The sequence below is a fragment of the Lycium ferocissimum genome, chromosome 11 (genome assembly GCF_029784015.1).
Source record: "Lycium ferocissimum isolate CSIRO_LF1 chromosome 11, AGI_CSIRO_Lferr_CH_V1, whole genome shotgun sequence".
Taxonomy (NCBI): domain Eukaryota; kingdom Viridiplantae; phylum Streptophyta; class Magnoliopsida; order Solanales; family Solanaceae; genus Lycium; species Lycium ferocissimum.
The window spans coordinates 38,624,175-38,643,302 of NC_081352.1; the positions used below are offsets into that span (position 1 = coordinate 38,624,175).

At 36.4% G+C, this 19,128-nt stretch overlaps 2 protein-coding genes and 1 non-coding gene across 5 annotated transcripts; 2 read left to right on the plus strand and 1 right to left on the minus strand.

Annotated features, from left to right (window-relative positions):
• The first annotated feature begins 2,960 nt into the window (after nucleotides 1-2,960).
• Nucleotides 2,961-12,387, plus strand: LOC132036804 (uncharacterized). 3 transcript variants are annotated; one of them, XM_059427193.1, is made up of 8 exons: nucleotides 2,961-3,117; nucleotides 5,581-5,830; nucleotides 6,045-6,168; nucleotides 8,205-8,551; nucleotides 8,659-10,423; nucleotides 10,911-11,167; nucleotides 11,616-11,718; nucleotides 12,130-12,387. In XM_059427193.1, exons 1-7 carry the CDS (start codon nucleotides 3,026-3,028, stop codon nucleotides 11,685-11,687), a joined length of 2,907 nt encoding a protein of 968 aa, XP_059283176.1. In that variant the 5' UTR covers nucleotides 2,961-3,025; the 3' UTR covers nucleotides 11,688-11,718; nucleotides 12,130-12,387. The 3 variants fall into 3 exon arrangements, with proteins under 3 accessions (XP_059283176.1, XP_059283175.1, XP_059283177.1); XM_059427192.1 differs by lacking the exon at nucleotides 12,130-12,387 and having other exon boundaries at nucleotides 11,498-11,632; XM_059427194.1 differs by lacking the exons at nucleotides 5,581-5,830; nucleotides 6,045-6,168; nucleotides 12,130-12,387 and having other exon boundaries at nucleotides 3,016-3,117; nucleotides 11,498-11,632.
• A 1,455-nt stretch (nucleotides 12,388-13,842) lies between these two features.
• On the minus strand, nucleotides 13,843-15,904 carry LOC132037272 (CASP-like protein 2A1). Its single transcript, XM_059427768.1, has 3 exons — nucleotides 15,581-15,904; nucleotides 14,477-14,594; nucleotides 13,843-14,348 (listed from the first exon to the last, which is right to left on the minus strand). The coding sequence occupies exons 1-3, from the start codon at nucleotides 15,787-15,789 to the stop codon at nucleotides 14,076-14,078; spliced, it is 600 nt and encodes a 199-aa protein (XP_059283751.1). The 5' UTR covers nucleotides 15,790-15,904; the 3' UTR covers nucleotides 13,843-14,075.
• A 1,483-nt stretch (nucleotides 15,905-17,387) lies between these two features.
• TRNAG-UCC (transfer RNA glycine (anticodon UCC)) lies at nucleotides 17,388-17,459 on the plus strand. Its single transcript has one exon. It is a non-coding gene; the product is annotated as a tRNA-Gly (tRNA).
• The last annotated feature ends 1,669 nt before the right edge of the window (nucleotides 17,460-19,128 follow it).

Below are 19,128 nucleotides of genomic sequence, written 5' to 3' on the forward strand. Positions count from 1 at the left end.
ACTATCAATTTTTTAAACAAGAGTCACACTGAACTATTCATTTCACATTTATCTATTTTCAGCTTATAAACGTGACATCATCAGCATAGGATAATATTTTCTTGGAATAATAAGCTAATACATTAATTTATATATCCAACATATCTTTGGTCATCAAAGAGGGAGTCTACCAAGACTATCTCAGATGAATCAGAAGAATAAAAATAGTATAAATTGGTCGATGGCTGTTGAATTGTCAAATTTTTAGCAGACAAAACTTCTAGAGATTCTTCGATTTTGTGGAAAGTCACTGAAGACATTAGGAGTCAAGTGGCCAAGCTCAATAACTATGTATTCAACACTAATTTAGAGAAGACAACAAGGTCGGAGACACATTAGCTAACTAGGTCTAAGTCAAAGAGAGATTATTCATCTGAACGACTATAATCTGCAACCTAAGCAGGCTAAAAGAGAAACCAATATGGAGAGATCTCATTTCCTCTCTTTCAGGAGGAAAATTCATACAAACTTCTTTCTAGAGAAACATGTATAGAGCTTACACTTTTGATGTTACTCGAATTTCGTATATGACAATAATAAGGACAAAATGACAAAATAAAAGCTTACGAGAAATGCTACTTATCTCATAGAGTGGAACTTCTTTCATTCTAAGTAGGTACAAGAAAATAGTACTCTCTCTCTCTCTCTCTCTCTCTCTCTATATATATATATATATATATATATATATATATATATATATATAAAATGTATTCTTTCACGCTCTAGAGAAAATATGTAAATTCATCTAAAATATGTATATATATTGTAGTTTATAGTTTGTCCTATAAGGTGTACAAACACAACAACAAATTGTACAAAAAATATTGTAGTTTGTACTATAATCTTTACCCTGTTTTATCAGTGAATGGACATGTGAATTTCACTTTTCTGTGCACGACACTTAAATTTTGTTTTCACGCATTCAAGTAGGAGCAATCTTAACACATTATCACATCTCTTCATCAAATTTGGACCCCACCTGAATATATTATTCACGCGCTACGTTTGCAACCATTTTGGGACTATTAATTTTCTAAACAAGATCTCCACTGAACTATTCATTTCACATTTATCTATTTTCAACTTTGATATGACCGTTTCACTGAATCCTTTGAAGATCTGATTCTTCAAATGAATCCTTCCTTTTATCACCCTTGATTGTCATTAGGTAGTTTGTTTGTCAAATCATCAAAATTTCCATGTAAGCTCATGATCATTGAGTCAGCAGCAGCTACTCAACAAAGAAAATGGGAGGTGCCTTAGGGTATAACTATGGTGGTGAATGACATTAATAGATTGAGGAGAGAGGCCATACTGTGCAAGTGGAGCATGTCTTAAGAGAAGAAAATGACTTTTTATAGTTTTACTTTTTGATTGGAAATTAACTTGTTACGCATGCACACTCCAATAAGAGGGAGAAATTTTTCTTTTTTGTCAAAATTTTGTTAGGTACGTAGGTCATTTCACTAACAAGTCAGCTATTTATATCTTACTACTATTTAATTAATGTGAGAGTAACAATAAGTTGTTGATTATCAAGCTATTGCTTCCATACATAGTGTCAAATTATTTTATGACAACTTGTATTTAGATTAAAATTTAGATTGCTTAATAGTTAATACTTTGTAAAAATTGGAACAAAACACCCGATAAAGCCCACTATCGAAATGCAAACTGAGTCTAATGCCATCATATCTGACGAGAGGAGAGAGATCGAAAGCTGCTGGGAAAAGTTGGCTCAAGAGAGAACACTGGCTTTTGGAACTCCAAGAAGTAAAAAGTTGGTTTAGCGGACTATCCTGCAAGAAAATGATTGTGTATATTGTCCAAATGGATGGAACCACTGAAAATTACCATCAAAGTCTCATTACCAACAATCTTCTCCATTGAACGAAAAAAGAATAGATAAAATTCTATAATCTACAAAGAAAAAGTGGAGAAAACTCACCACAATTAATCAAATGAAGACACTTTGAAAGGAGACCAAATGAAGGGGACAAAGAAACAAAGATGACGACCAACATTATCAATGAGCAAGAGAGATACAGTAGAATGGATAAATTTCCCGCCTGAGAATAAACGAGAGTTATACGTTACACGTGATTTGATAAAGAAAAAGTGCAGTACATGTGTTTATTCATTCAGAAGATGGGCCTATATTGAAAAACGTAAATGGGCCTATATTTACGGTACAATTTATAGTTCTCTTAGTACAATTAACAACTGCACTGTTCGTCCCACCCTGCTCTCATTTCTATAATAGTAGAAATTTAGCTTTCTTAATAATTATATAATTTATATCTGACGTATAAAGGCAAGAATAGTTTGAATTTGCAATATTGTATTAGCTGGGGTATAGAAACGTGACACATCAGTATAGTCAGAATTTAAGAATGAAAGAAAAATCATTGAAACTTGCAGTGTAAAACAAGTTATGAATATTTGTATGGCTACAAATCATCTATCTAAGTAAAATGAGAAGTTTAAATTTAAATAGTAACTTCCTCTTTCCCAATTTATGTGGCGTAGTTTGAGTTTTGAGAGTCAAATTTCTTAATTTAGACCGTGCATTTTAAAACATAAAATTTTTAAAACAAAATTTACATATTTGGAACCTATGTAAGAAGTAGTATACATAGTACTCCCTCCGGATAAAAAAAGAGTGTCCACTTACCCTTTATTTTTTAATTAAAAAAGAATTTTTACTTACCAAATCAAAAAAAAATTAATCTTATTTTTTAAAATTTTCCCTTATTATTAAGTATTAAATAACCAAATTCCAATATCTATTTGATTTTTGCATGAAAATTTTCTTAAAGAGTATATAAATGACACAATTTTGGGGATAATTCCAGTTGGCCCAAGGCTCACGCTCAGGCACAATACGCCCAAGTAACACAACTCCAAACGCAACATAAATGTAACAGCAAACTCGAAACTGAAAATACATACCGAGAAAATTAGTCTTCAACACACAGAGAGAATAATGAAGGAAGAAGCAATAAGCTCTTCCAACCATGATCCTCAATTCATGCCCAAATCATCTTCTCCTCCACCTATACCTACACCTGCAGCTAGGTAAACCCTAATTTCTCCCCCAATTATTACTTGTGTTTCTGCTTGTTTTTTGAGGTCATTTCCCCAATTACTATTAGTTTGTGCTTTGAGCTATTTATTTTTACTTAATTTGCTTAATTTGTCGATTTAATTCGTATTTTGTCTATGAGAACAAAGATTTATAGGTCAACCCCATTTAAGTCTACTTAGCTTGCGCTTGTTCATTAATTCTGTTTGTAATGGGTTATTTATGTCTACATGCCACTGTGGAAGTGAGTAATTTTAGAAATAAATGAGATCCGTACGCCTACATTAAAAGCTAAAAACCCGAGCTTTTTAACAATTTCCCCAATTATTACGTGCATTTGTGCTTTCAGCTTCTTCTATATTGTAGTGCTTAATTTCTCGATTTAATTCGTTTCTAGTGTTAAAAAAACCGAGCAATGCGGTTGGGAATTGTAATACGTCTGGTTATTTATTAGAACAAAGATTTATAGGTCAACCCCATTTAAGTCTTGTTCATTAGTTTGTTTTGTTAAACGAAGATTTTTTTTTTTTTTTTTTTTATATGTTTGTTGTTTTTCCTATATCTTAGAAATTTCTTTGAGCTTCTTTTGTACGTACTTAATTTTTTTGATTTTGTTCATTAGTTTGTTTTGTTAAACGAAGATTTTTTTTTTTTTTTTTTTACTTATTCTGTTTGTTGTTTTCGTAATGGGTTATTAATGTCTATATGCCATTTCTCGATTTAATTCGTTTCTAGTGTTAGAAAAGAGAACAAAGATTTATAGGTCAACCCCATTTACTTTCTCCTCTTATTTTGCGCTTGTTCAATAATTTCCCCAAATATTACTTGTGTTTGTGCTTTGAGCTTCTTTTGTACTGTAGTACTTAATTTTTTTGATTTAATTCGTTTCTAGGGTTTAAGATTCGAGCAATGGTGTTGGAAATTGTAACATTTATGGGTCAACCCCCTTTAATATTACTTGCCCCTCATAGAAATTTATACGTGGAGCTTACGCTTGTTCATTAATTTGTTCTGTTAAGTGAAGATTTTTTACTTATTCTGTTTGTTGTTTTCGTAACGGGTTATCAATGTCTATATCCCACTTAGAAAGAGAGTAATTTTAGAAATAAATGAGATCAATACGCGGAGAAAGTTGTACTCATTAAAAGCAAAAAACCCTACCTTTCAACAATTTACCCCAATTATTACTGTCGTTTGTGCTTTGAGCTTCTTATCTACTTTAGTACTTAATTTCTCGATTTAATTCGTTTCTAGCGTTTCAAATACGAGCAATGCTGTTGGGAAATGTAATACGTATGGTTAATTATGTGAACAAATACTTATAGGTCACCCCATTTAAGTCTACTTTGCCCACTTGTTAATTAATTTGTTCTGTTAGACTAAGATTTTTACTTCTTCTGTTTGTTTTTTCGTAATGGTTATTGATGTCTACATGTCACGCCACTGTGGAAAAGAGTACCTTTAGAAATAAATGAGATCAGTATGCGTAGAAATGTTATACTCATTAAGAGCTCTGCTTGTGTTGTATATACTATTTCCCCTATTATTACTTGCATGTGCTTTGAGCTTCTTTTCTTACTTAATTTCTCGATTTAATTCATTTCTAGGGTTAAAAAACGGAGCAATGCTGTTGGGAATTGTTATATGTATGGTTAATTATGAAAACAAAGATGTAGAGGTCAACCCCATTTCAGTCTATTTTGCCCAATTGTTAATTAATTTGTTTTGTTAGACGAAGATTTTTACTTACTCTATTTGTTGTGTTTGTAATGGGTTATTGAAGTCGACATGCCATTGAGAAAGAAAGTAATTGTAGAAATAAATGAAATCGACAAGCGTAGAAAGTTGTAGTCATTAAGAGCTCTGCTGCTCTGTCTGCTGTATTTACTATTTACCATTAATGGCTTGATTCTTGATACTCCATTCACGTTGGCTGGTGATATTTATTTGTTTTGCTAGAATAATGGTGAATTCTACATTGTAGTATTTGTTTGTCTTAGTCTATTTCCATGTGATTAAACGAGCCTGAATAGAGTGGGATGTATATAAACAGTTACCAGTTTAAAAAAAAAAAAGAGTGGGATGTATATAAAGGCAGATGAACCCATAACTTTCAGCACGGAGCATAGGTATATGCTTGATAACCTATTAAATCTTAACACGTATTAGATCTATACCCATAATTTTAACAGTACAATGAGTTCAATGCTGAGAATCTTAAAGTTGAACCCGATAAATTTAATTCCTGGATCTGCCTCATGGATGTATACAAACTTACAAACCAATTAGTTTGGGATTGAAAAGCAGTTGGTTGACATATTGATCTTATTTCTGCATGAGATTCTGTAGATTGAAGGCCTTTTTCACAAAAAGGCGCTGATCAAAGTTGATCCTTGTCATCCAACATTTTCAATCTGTTAGGTGAGAAGTGAATTAATAATTAACTTTCGATGCAGTTCTGTAGGGGCATCATCTCCTGCCGTTCCAACAAATGCTGGGGGCACAGATTGGTTTGCACAAGCCCAGGGTTCAAAAGCAGCTTCACTTTCCCGTATTGGTTCACAGCCCATGTGGACTTCAGTGAGCAATAGTGCTGGTGGTTCTGCTCTAGGAATGTCACAACCTTCATGTAGACCATGGGAAAGGGGTGATCTGTTGAGGCGTCTGTCCACTTTCCAACCCACAAACTGGTTTGGAAAGCCTAAGGTCTGACTGAAAGATCCCTTTTGCATCATCTCTTAAGACAATTGCATGATCTGTCGAACCCTGCTTTTCCTGACAAGAAAACCCCAAAACCAACCTTATTGCTTCTTTCCTTTGGATTTCAATTTCCTTTTTTCCTTTCTTAGCAATTCATAAATTTTCCAACATGGTGAAGTACATACTTTGCACAACTCCTATAATGCAATTGTTGACGCAGGCTTCAAGTTCACTGGCCTGTGCTAGAAGAGGCTGGGTGAATGTGGATGTTGATACAATTGAATGTGAAGCTTGTGGTGCTAATTTAAGATTTGTTTCTTCCTCAATATGGACCCCTGATGAAGGTGAATTATTTTTTTCACTTTTCATTGACTATAAGGCTTTGTTGGTAGATGGGTTAGTTAAATTTTTGCTTCACTAAGGTACTTCTCAAAATGATTAAATTGCTGATGCAGATATTGTGCTAAATTATCTTAAGGAGTATGATCAGTGCCAAGGAATCTGTCATAATGTTAATATTATTTTGGGGGGGTGGGGTTGGGGGTGGGTCTACGATTTGAAGTTTAGCTTATTCTTATTTCTCAATAGTCAGCAGAGGCAGTGAACTGGACAACATGGAATCTTCAAAATTGTACATTCAGTTGAGTCTTGGTCATTAGAAGATGGTATAGTTGGTCAGCAAGAAATCTAAAAAAACAGAACAGAACAAATCTTTGTCAACATCCTCTAAAATATGTCAATGAGATATGATTTCTTCACGTCTTCTCGTCAGAATTTTCCTATTTCAGCATGTGTGTTCGCGGTGGGTGTGTATTTGAGGGAGGGAAAGGGAGAGAATTGTACATAAAAAATGTTGTGAAAACTTGCAAGAACTTTTTCCTCCTTTCTCTCTTTCTCTTACTTTTAAAATCTTCAGTTATAGTTATTCTCTATCTTCCTTAGTGCTGCTCTTAAGTTCTGCTTATCTCTATTTTTTGCTCTTGTCATAATTTTTCCAGCCTCAGAACAGTCTAGGAAGTCCTGTCTCAACAAAGTATCTCTCCCATATTAGCTCATCGGTCCCTACTTTGATGCATATAAAGTCCAGCTGTAGAAGAAGTTATTTCCCTAAGTCAATCTTTAATTGAAAGATCCTACTTCAGTTGCAGTGAACCCGAAGGATCTTTTTGTGTCCTTTTCTGTGTTATTCATGGTGCTACTTCACTGGAACTCTATTGTGTAAATATCTTGTGAACTTTCTGTTTTGTTTGGTTGGGAATATTTTGCGATATTTTTTCCTTTTCATATTGGATATGTTAGATTCAACCGTTCTGTTATAGGAAGGAGGCATTACTAAAGCTTTTCCCGTCGAGGAAAGATTTTAATTGGAAGAACTCCTAGGTGGATCATAAAACATGAATGATCAAGATGATGGTGTAATTTTCTTTCAGCTCTAACTAGGATTTTAGTGCAAGAAACATTCATCATAAGGGCATTACATGGTTCAGAAAGTAAAATGTACTTTTGTATTGGATGCATGCTTCCATTATCCTTCAGTAAAGTCATATTTACCCTGTCCATTTCACCTATCAAAAAAGAAAAAAAATTACCCTGTCCATTTCTCTTTGAGTTCACTGCTTAATTAATGCAATTTTGTAAGTTTATATTGTACTTTAGGAAGCTACATGGCTCAACTGTCCCACAATAGTGTATGGACAATTGCAGATTACTTCCTTGTTTATTATTTGATTGTTGGGTACGGCTTTTATCACCTTTTCTTGTGGGAAAAAAATCATTTTGTTCATACTTTTTTCCCTTTCCAGTTTAATCTGTTCAGCTCTCCATAATTTTTGTTAGTGCCGGATAAAGTTGATGTAACTTCCAGTTTGCTGCTGTTTCTCTTATATTTCTTCCTATGCAAGGAAGTGCATCCAGTGGATATAGTTTTGTGCTAGCCCCCACCCCCAAGTATGTATGAACAAAAGCAGCTGTAGCGGCTTTTGTTAAAAGGGCAGCCCGGTGCACGAAGCTCCCGCTATGCGCGGGGTCCGGGGAAGGGCCAGACCACAAGGGTCTATTGTACGCAGCCTTACCTTGCATTTCTGCAAGAGGCTGTTTCAGTAGCGGCTTTTGTTGTCGTTGGGATTTATGCTAAAAGCAATTTTCTGTGCCTATGGACCATACGAACTGTATTCTCGCCTTTTTGCAAAGATAAACCATTTTGGAAGAGAAAAAACCTGGTTATGCTTATATCATATATCATTAATTCATTATGATACTTTCTTTTAGTGTGTTTGGTTTCTATGAAAAACTGTCTTTGGTATTAATCAGTGTGTGTAGTAAAATTGTTGCTTCACACATATTGAGGAAAGTTTTCTCATCTGTTAGTTATTTTTGATAGCTGATGTTGCGGGGGAAGAATTTGCAAAGAAACTTGACGAAGGGCACAAGGCCACTTGTCCTTGGAGAGGAAACAGCTGTGCAGAAAGCTTGGTCCAGTTCCCTCCTACACCACCATCAGCCTTAATTGGTGGTTACAAGGATCGATGTGATGGATTACTTCAGTTTCCCGCACTTCCAATTGTGGCTGCATCTGTTATTGAGCACATCAGGGTCTCTCGAAGTTCAGAAATTGATCGCCTTCTGGCTCAGTCACAGGCTTTTGGTGGCATGGAACCCATCTTTAGGTTAGAGATTATGTCAGGAACTGAAACCAACATAGAAGATGTCTTCCTTGTATACTCTCGTGTAAGAGTCTCATTCATTTAAATTGCTAGAGAGTCATTCATTTAAATTGCTACATATTATCACTCTGTCATTGAGTTCTGAATAAATAGAAATTCTTTGTAATTTAGGCCAATAAGTTGATAAGCCTGTGTGGATGGGAGCCAAGATGGCTTCCAAATATTCAAGACTGTGAAGAACATTCTGCTCAATCAGCTAGGAGTGGGTACTCCATCGGTCCCACAAAATATCACACTACTCTGCAAGATTTTGGCCATGGAGAAAATGTATTGCCTTCTTCAAAGAAAAAAAATTACAGTAAGAAAGAAACTTTAGGTCACAGATCAAAAGGTGAATCTAGGTCGCCTTTATTAGATTGTAGTTTGTGTGGAGCCACCGTGAGAATCTGGGACTTCCTCACTGTTGTCCGTCCTGCTTGCTTTGCTCCTAATAGCATTGATATCCCTGAAACAAGCAAGAAGATGGCATTGACACGTGGAGTGAGTGCTGCTAGTGGAATCAGTGGATGGGTTGCTGCTGATGGTGTGGAGAAGGAACAGACAGGGGACCTTGATGAAGCTGCAACAAATGAAGAGGGAAGGTCTTTGTCAAATATAGGAGTAGATCTGAATCTCACAATGGCTGGTGGATTATCCTCTTTACAGGTGAACATGGATGCGAGGCCTGAACAATTCCAAGATGTCCATAAACGAGGATATCCCATTACTGGGCAACCTTCGAGCAGTGAGCTTGGTGGTCAAGCAGCTTCATATGAATCCCGAGGCCCTAGTTCTCGCAAACGAAACTTAGAGGAAGGTGGAAGCACAGTTGACAGGCCACTATTGCCGGTACAACCGGCCGATAGTGTTGAAGGCACTGTGATAGACCGTGATGGAGATGAAGTAAATGATGGTAGTCAGTACTCGGCTGGCCCATCAAAGCGTCCATGCCAGTCTGATGCCTTCGGGACCCACCATACCTCATATGGCAAGGATTCATCAGGTGCTGGTCCTAGCCTGTCACTTGGTTTTGAGATTGGTACAGGTGCTCCCAAAGATGATACCTTTGGCAGAAGACACGAACAGCAAATTGGTATGCCCTCTACTCGAGACTCAACACATGTTTCATCTGTCATTGCAATGGACACTGTTCACAGTACAGATGATTCAATGGAAAGTGTTGAGAATCTTCCCGGAGACTTTGATGATGTTCATTTCCCGTCTACATCTATGTTAAGAAGTGCAGATCCAGTGGAAACTTCAGAATTGAACTACAGTAATCAAGCACAACAGAGTACTTGCCCGGCTGTGGTCAGGAGTGCTGGTGAAATGGGTGTTAGTAGCACAAATGATGAAGAAGTTGTGAATGCTGATACTGCCACTGCCAATGTGAGGGATGGCCCTAGCTTCGGGATCAGTGGAGGAAGTATTGGAATGGGTGCTAGTCATGAAGCTGAAATCCATGGGACAGATGCTTCTGTGCACAGAGCAGATAGTATCGCTGGTGAGGTAGAAGCAGTTGCTGAAATTACTGAAAATCAGGGGCAAACAGGTGAATTTGCTCCAGATCCCGGGCTAATGGGTGACTATGTCCCTGAAGAAGTGGACCGTGGAGATCCTAATGGTGATAGTCAAGATCTGACATCTCGTTCAGTGGGAAGGGCTGATAGTGGCTCAAAAATTGTTGGCTCAGCCAAAGCAGAATCCGTTGAAAGCGGTGAAAAGACTTGTCACATGCAACCTATGCTCCCGAATAGTCCACACCCTTCTCTTTCTTGCAATGCTGTTGTATGTTCTGCCCATGAAGCATCCAAAGAAGAAGTTACCCAAAATAACGCACCAGCTACTGATGATTGTGGATTCGTCGAGTCAGGCTATATGCTTGCGAACGCGACAGGTAACCTTACTGCTTGAGTTTCAGGGTATCAATGTCTACTGCTTGTTACTACCTCCCTGGTTTCTCTCAGAGACTTGTTTGAATTTGCGTGCGAAAGCACCTTGTATTAATAAAAAAAGATGCAGCGACGTTGGGAAGTCTCTATATACTAGTAAATAGTATCTTATCTTTCGTTAGATGCTAACATCACAAAGCAGACTTCATTCAGCTTGGAATAGGTAAACTCATATTCAGGTAGACTGCTATTGTTTTATATAGATGCAAACAGTGATTGGATTCAGCACATCCTAGATTGAACTTTACATTGAATTAAGCATTTTTTTGGGTCCTTTCTTGATATTCCTCGATTGGGACATTACTTTTTTCCATTTTGGACATCATTGCTTTTATACCTTTTAAGTATTTTTTTTTTCTTCTTTTATCAGGTTTTACTAATTTGGCTATTCAAAGCTTACTTGATGACATGATAAAAATGAATGTTGTTCAGGGCCTCCTATTGGAGAAAGCAACTATGAAGAAGCCGTTGAATTTGATCCAATTAAGCATCATAATTTTTTCTGTCCTTGGGTAAATGGAAATGTTGCTGCTGCTGGCTGCAGTAGTAGTGGCAGTTCCTCTTCCAACACTGGTGCTATTGCTCTCTGTGGGTGGCAGCTGACATTAGATGCTTTGGATTCTTTCCAGTCACTTGGACATGTTCCAGTCCAAACTGTTGAATCTGAATCAGCTGCATCTCTTTACAAGGTAGTTGATTTTGTACATGATATTCCCAGCAAGGACAATTCCTTTTGTATGCTTTTGTGATGGAGAAGGAATTTTCTTTTGTTGTTTCTTATATGACGTGAGTTAATAATTTTACTGTTAATTTGCTAGATGTCTTAACATGATATATGAGCTTGATTGTTAACGGATGAAACAAGGAAATAACACGTTTTGCTGTATCATGTGCTGTTCCCTGAAGCTTTCCACTGCCAAGTGATTGCTTTCACTAATAAGTTTTCATTTTTCGCAAGACTCAAATCTCTTTCTTTTTATCTGTATGTAGATTAAATCTCTTGTATGTTTCTTTGAAAGGATGTGGAAAAATCTCTTCCGCAGTCCTCCCAGACCATGGCGTTTGTTGCCTTTTGCCCATTGTTTTACAATCAATTCTTTATGTCTGAGGCCAAGTATCTGATACAATTTTTCGCAGGATGATCATCGTGCACCAGGCAGGAAACTCTTGGCGCGCCACTCTTTTAGCAAACATCATGGGCATAACTGAATGTGAAACTAGGCCTGAGACTTACAACCTGGTATATTATGTTTCTTGCACTCTTGTTATGACATATTGACGGTCTTTTACTGTTTTACCACATCATTTCATGGATATGGCTCACTACAATAATCACTACCACCAGTAACAGTCCCCTATAGAATGGGTAAGATGCTGCTATAACTGAGTTCAAACTGGTAGCCTGGTGGTAGATTCTAACATGAGCCTGCCTATCTTAGCCTATAGATCCTCTAGAGTTCATTGGTCTAAAGAGAGAAAATCAATTTTTTTGGTATACATGAGTCAAGACTATCTATTTTTTGTTGCTACAGGAACTTAGGTGATTTTAGGACTGATATATCAATCTGTATAACAATTAGGTAGTGCTTTGAAAGGTCGTTGCTTCATGTTATTTGTATTATATGTGACTATTTTAGCCTTCTTTGATCAGGGCCCGGTCAAGAAATGTTGAAGTACCCCAATGGTCAGCTTTGCAGTGTTGGGTCAATCAAAACTGTCTGGAAGAGAACTTTTCTTTCATGAGGGCTGATTGTCTCGCTGAAGTTCAAATTCTATAGCTGTTATATATGTCGAGTTGTTCTGGATTTTCTTAGCTATATTCTGGATTTTCTTGGCCCTTTCCCTTGTTTTTCTTAGTTTGAACCTTTAATAATAACGCCTCAAAGGAAGAGGCTGAGTTAGTTGAGGATACTTTTCTTTTTAATTATTATTAAGTAGGGTTTTCAGACATCCTGAAATTTGAGACTATGAAGTTGAGTGAGTTATTCTGTAAACTTATAAATGCTTCGAGCTCTATTTATATAAAGCATTTGGCCAGCTTAGACTGTCCTTGAAGCTTGATTTGTTTAAAAAACTTATTGAATCTAGATGTGCCACTGTGCCGCTGTTACTGGTTTTTTCCTGAAATGTAGTTGAATAGCATAACTTGGTCCTTGATTCCGAGGATTTCACAAGTCTGTCTTGTGAAATTTCAAATCTATGCATCAGAGTATCAGTTCTTTGGTGTTGGATTACTCTTTGTTCCCATTTTAAAACTACTCAAGAAAGCTCATTGCACTCTTTTCTTTTCCTTCCCCTCGAACAAATATTTAATGAATTTGGGCGAAGGGTTCTTTTTTATTATAAAGTTCCTTTGATAAATATTGTTTGTGGTCCATTTCATTCATTTGTAATATTCTAAATTTCGAAGAACATTGTATGTCTGAATCGCAAGTCTTGATTCCTTCCCTTTCTTTTCCTCCCAACTTCTAAGTCTCTATCTTGCCAGTAGTTTAACAAATGTATTTTGTGTTGCTAGTCTTGTGTTTTACTTTCCTTTTAAAGTGAAATCGAACTAGAATAATTTACATTTCACGTTATACATTTGAAGACCAGACCGAATCTTTATTTTGCATCTTTTGTAGTTTTTGCTGCCGTTTTGCGTCGAAGTAGGCCGTTTTACTTTTCAAGTGCTTGGGTTGTGGATTCTGTTGTCAATGTTATACTGGTGATTTTGTCCACGAATGGACCCAAATACAGGTTACTTACGGAAGTGGTTTCTTTCTTCAAAAATAGCCTTTGGTCTTGGATGCAATCAGCACACTAGGTTTAATGTTGAGGTATTCCTAAAATTGTGAACTCCTAAAGTAGGACCCGAACCAACCATATTTGCGTTGTTCCAGGACCCAAGGGTGTGGCCTAATGGTCAATGAATCGGATGCAAACCGGAGATCAGGATTCCGTCGTATTAGAGACGAAAAATATTATAATAGGTGATTTCTTTTCATCTACATAAACTTTGGTGGGTAGAGTTCCTTAGCACTTGTCTTTGGTGGGAAGTAATAGGTATTCGGTGACCCAAGGGTGTGACCTAATGGTCAATGAAGCGGATGCAAGCTGGAGATCAGGATTCAATCGTATTAGAGATGAAAAATATTATAATAGGTATTCGGTGGAATAGTCGAGATGGCTGAAAGTTAACTCGGACTGCCATTTGCATTTGACACGCATTGAGTTTTGCGAATTAACAACTTAATAGGAAATTTTTTGCGAGATTTAGTTGTTTCCCTTCTTTACCCTTCATTAAGGGAAACCTACAACATACAAGCAGCAACAATCACAAGAACATGAGCAAATTCATAAGTAAACTTCCGGGACAGAAGAATGATTTGAAGGTCACAAATTTACCAGATAATATTCAAGTGAAACAACAACCTTTTCATGAAAAAAAAAAAAAGTGAAGCAACATCATTCATTATACCTAATCGCCTATTTTATTAGTATTAGCCGTGTACATGAGATGGTAGGAACCAAATAGGAACCAAAAACTAGTGCGTTACTGAGCTAAAAACTAAGAGGGATATGCAGATGTCCTGACCATGGATCAATATCAAAATCTCAGTAGTTAGCAATCTCAATTCCCCCCTTGTTGTTATAGAACCCAACTGGTGCATCATATTTGCTGAAAAGCCGATAAGACGAGAGCAGTGAAAGCCCTGCATAGCAAAGGCTTACTATGAAAGTGATGGACACAGATGCTGTGGCTTTGTGGCAAAAACCTCCAAATGAAACACATGATTCGCTCCATGTAACCGCTGTGTCGCCTTTATATGCCAGATACACCACCTCCGTTGACACAGCTCCAGCAGCCAGTATTACATATGTCAGTATCTACAAGCAGAAGCAGAGCGGCTTCTGTAAGTTCAATTGAACCTATTCCTTCTGTCTCAAACTTTATATACATACGCAAAGTAGTTTAAAATGTATACGTATAGTATCACAAGAGCGTAGTAAGGAACCTGATCAAGGAGGAAGAAAGTCCAGGCTCTAGACATGGTTATAGGGCGAGGTACGGCTGCCACTATTGCTGATAGAAGAGAATAGCCTGCACAAACACCATTTGCATGTACTAAATACCTACAGCACAATCAAGATTTTGAACCTCATCAGCCGTCGCTATAATTTCCATTCAAGATGGAACCAAACCAACGATCAGGTTAATTTTCGGCATACTCACACCTTTCTTTGGCTACTACAACTTCTCACAATTTTCCAAGGATAAAACCAAAGAATTTAAGCTCTATCTATTTCTGACGGTTTAAAAGCATTTACATAATCAGATCACTTACCAAGTAATTACAAGTAAATCTTTATGATAAAGATTACTGGAGTAATTCACAATATGACAAAAATGGCAACTAATTTGTTATAACAAGTTAAACTGCACAAATTGTGTAAATTCTTTTTAGACTATCAGTAGTTTTGCCTCTGAGGACTCTTCTCCATACCCCAATTTGGACCAAGGGGCCACCCAATTCTAAGATTGGGTTGGTATCGATTCGCTTGCCATTACTAGGGAATCCTTGTAAGTTTCTTTCCGCCCGCGTATTGATATGCTTAAACTCAATGAGTATTGATTGTTGATGTCGTTCTTAGTCCCACACTTATTCTAAGAAAGGTTCGTTTTGTATCTAGTTTTCAAGATTAGACTTTGAGCATATATTCAGACTATCCTTTTGGAGTGTATTTTGGTTAGTTAGCTGGCAAGTGTATATATAGAGTATTTGTAATCTTTTTCTTGCTCAATGAAACAGTAACATTTTCTCTAATCTTTCCTAGACCTCGGATTGTGGCGGAGCGCGAGCGCCTAAATGACATGACAAGGGCCGATTACCTGACCTCGAGTTGCGGTCAGAGCGCCTAAATGACATATCAAGGACAAGGCCCCGGGCTGTCAACTGCAAGATCAATGGGGCCTCTAAGAGACTAAGACGATCAAATACTGTTCTAGTACTCTCAACCTTAAACGATGCTGACTAGAGATCGACCAATACAAATAATTTAAATTCATAAGAAAAAGATTATTGAAGAGAAGACCAAATCAAGTAGTACTAGTTAATTACCTGAAGGTTCCAAGGTCAGAGTAGGAAAGTGAACCATACTCAGTAGTTTGTGAGTTCTTGAGCATTATAACAAGAGCCACAACACAAAGCCCCATAGGCAACAAACGCAGCATAGTCTCAACCGTTCGCATGCTGCCACTACTTTCATTTTCATCTTCCATTTCTCTATTTCTTACTGGAGTGCTTCCAGCCGTATTAGCACTTTTCATTTTAGAATATGAAAATATATTATAAATCTCCTCCTCTTGCTTTTTTTCTCAAAGTACAAATGATTTGTGGTAATGAAGAAAGTTGAGGGGGAGGATATGTGAATGATAGGTAGCCACTGGTCACTGCTACTTATGAATAATGGACTCAGCTATGGGTAGTTGAGGGCATTAAATTGGCTCATTTAAGATTTCCACACTTTTCCATGCAAAAAAAAAGGGCATCAAATTAAGTGATGGATAACTATCCTCCTTAGCTTCCTTAGTTGTTCAACTATCTCTCTCTCTTCCATAAGTGTGTGTGTCTACTGTCACCTCTTTGGGAATAGATTCAAGAATCAAGTGATTGCCGCATGTACAATTGTGAGCCTTCCAAGAAAAAAACGATGAAATAAGAAAAGAGCCTCGAGCAGAACAATTTTACCAATAATAGTAATTCTAACTCATTTCACTTTTACTTATCCATTATTCTAAAAATTACTTGTCATTTTTAGCATATCAAGAAATGACAATTTTTCTTTTCCCGTTTTATCTATAGTATTAACTATTCACTTCAAATCATTTTTCAAATCCAATAAAAATATGCACTAATTAATATGAGTACATTGGTAAATTATGCACTTCATTTATTATTTCTTAAACAACATGAAAAGTCAAAAGTGGACAAGTAAAAGTGAACGGAGGGAGTACATTATACTAAAACTGTTTGAAAAATTAAAAAATAATTTACCATTTTATACCTATTTTTAACCTTATTATTAAGTACTAATCATATTCAATTCATTTCTCAATATTCAAATGACTTATAATAATTAGGGGTGATATAGTAAAATTATCATTTTATTTATTGCTTCTTAAGTGTCAAGTTAAAAATAGACAAGTAAACATAGGCGGAGGAAGTAAATATAAATGCATCATTTTATGTGTCTTAATTTGACTAGCCACATAATTTAAGACAATTTTTTTTTTTGAATCTTTTGGTACTGAATATGTGTATAGTAATGCAAATGATGATTTTAAACATGTAAGATATTGGAGTACTACTGAACGTGTTACTAATAGTCTAATATGAAAATATCATTCTTTTTTAAACAAATCAAAAGCAAACTAAGCTACATAAATAAAATAATTTTGGTAATGCAAAAATAACTGTCTATGCATTACAAATAAAAATGGTCAAACAATATTAAGTTTGGTCCAGAAAATACAAGTATGCTATCCCGTGTATAAAATTTCGTGTAAATATAGTTACATCGACAATTCATTGCGCATAATATCCATGTGACAACCCTTAAAAAAAATAAAAATTCATTATCTGAACGTAGTATTTTCGCCGTTACTAGATGTTTCATCTACCTTATTTATTTTCTTAATTAGGAAAATATTTGTGTTCGTATAAAACGCACCCTTAGGGTAGTTCCTTGCTGGATTGCTTCAATCATTCGTTGAAAAGGTTTTGTTTAAACAATCAGTTTTTGTACAGCACATCAGAATTAATGTATCAAGTCGCTTTTATGAATGTTATAAGGTCCCCCTTTTTTCCATAATGCCTACAACGCCATTGTAGATGAATTAGGTACTCTACGATAATACGACAGCTAGCGTTTGTAGTCCAACGGTTAGGATAATTGCCTTCCAAGCAATAGACCCGGGTTCGACTCCCGGCAGACGCAATTTCTCTTTTTAACGGATCCCGCTAATGCAGGATGTTTTGTGCATCGAACTTTACCTTTTTGCCGGGTGTTCGGGTCCTCCACCTAAATCCGCCCCTAGTACGACGTGTTTCTTCATCCAAAATTAATGTAATTAAACATCTATTTAGTTACAAAGGAGCCGTTCCAGTAGAAGATGAGCTCAACAAGTAGCAGGAGTAATTAATAACTAGAGTCCAAACTGGATTCTCAGACAACTTCAATTTCATAATAGATTTTGTCACGCTTAGATTAGACTTCAACGTGGCTGATTCGTCTTCCTTCATTACAATGGTGTTCGTCAACATCTCAGCTAATTTATGTTCGAGATTTATCATTTGTATTTTGGTTAATGAAATTCTTAATAGAAATATGAATCCATACGTGATGATGCTGGTCCACATAATACATCTTAAGATGGTCCAGAGAGAGATCCGCAACTAGTTTAGTTGGATTTATTTCTTATAAAATTTTTGCCATCACCATTCACCAGCATTTGCAGCTGGGACACGCAAGACCAGGAGATGATACTCATGGGCTTTGCTGATCACAGGACATTCCAGGATTGGGCCAAGCCTGGTTCAGTAAGCAAGCAGTACCTCTTGGGCTTTGAGAAACACTTAGGTAACGATAAAAATTGCATCGTTAGTCCTTCAAATGGCATTTTTTTGCGCGGAGTGCCCTTCTTTTGGGGTGGTCTTTAAATTTTGCATATTTCATTAAATTATGCCCCTCATATTCGTCTTTAATTTTTGCCCTTCGCATTGCAAGCTTTTTAATTTAACCAAATCATGAGAGGTTCGAGATTCGAACCCCCGCTCAAGCATAAATTAAAAAAAAAAAAAAAATGTATTTTTCGCGTGTTTAATGAACTTTTGTTAAGGAATTACAAATTTTATGACCGCATACTCATGCCTTATGGGTGACTTGGCATAAGTATGGTCCACATAACTTTGATAATTCCTTCAGAAGTTGGTCCAGACTTTTAATGGGAATCCTGTGAAGGAATTATCAAAGTTATGCCGGACTCGGACTTTTTTTTTTCTTATAAAGTATGTCGGGTGCCATCACCATTCACCAAAGTTATGCGTGGGGGCATACTTTTAATGGGCAAACTTTTGGGATCGCAAACCAGTGAAGAATTATCAAAGATGACCGGCATACTTATCATGGGGAAAATGCTGAGTATGCCGGGACATTCAGGATTCGGGGGCATAGCGAAATTAAAGCCTTGCGAATTTTTTTTTAAAATTTTGTTGCGCGTGGGTTATCTCTTGGGTTTTTGAGAAAATTTAAAGATTTCTGGTAACGACAAAAATTGCATCGTTAGTCCTTCAAATGGGCTGGTCTTTAAATTGGGCAATTTGCACGATTGTTTTTATTTTGGGGGTGGTCTTTAATTTTTGTCCCTCAAATTGCTGGTATTTAATTTTTTCCCTTCGCCTAAAATATCTCGAGATTTTGAGTTCGGATTCCGGTTCAGTTAAAAAAAATCGCAAGGCAGAATTTTTTTGCAAAATTAGGCCTATTAGAATTCCGGAAGATTAAAAAAAAAAAAAAAATCCACCTTGCAAAATTTCGCAAGGCAAACTTTTGATTCTTTTTTTTTTACTCAGCCGGGGTTCGAACCCAGAATCTCGAGATATTTTTG

What these genes read in the sequence shown, in the direction of transcription:
- LOC132036804 (XM_059427192.1), top strand. Translation starts at nt 3,026, where the DNA reads ATGAAGGAAGAAGCAATAAGCTCTTCCAACCATGATCCTCAATTCATG. An exon ending in ATACCTACACCTGCAGCTAG is followed by an intron (nt 3,118 to 5,580) that starts GTAAACCCTAAT and finishes CTTTCGATGCAG; the next exon opens with TTCTGTAGGGGCATCATCTC. An exon ending in TCTTCCTTGTATACTCTCGT is followed by an intron (nt 8,552 to 8,658) that starts GTAAGAGTCTCA and finishes TTTGTAATTTAG; the next exon opens with GCCAATAAGTTGATAAGCCT.
- LOC132037272 (XM_059427768.1), bottom strand. Translation starts at nt 15,789, where the DNA reads ATGAAAAGTGCTAATACGGCTGGAAGCACTCCAGTAAGAAATAGAGAA. An exon ending in TCTGACCTTGGAACCTTCAG is followed by an intron (nt 14,595 to 15,580) that starts GTAATTAACTAG and finishes ATTGTGCTGTAG; the next exon opens with GTATTTAGTACATGCAAATG. An exon ending in CTTTCTTCCTCCTTGATCAG is followed by an intron (nt 14,349 to 14,476) that starts GTTCCTTACTAC and finishes TTCTGCTTGTAG; the next exon opens with ATACTGACATATGTAATACT.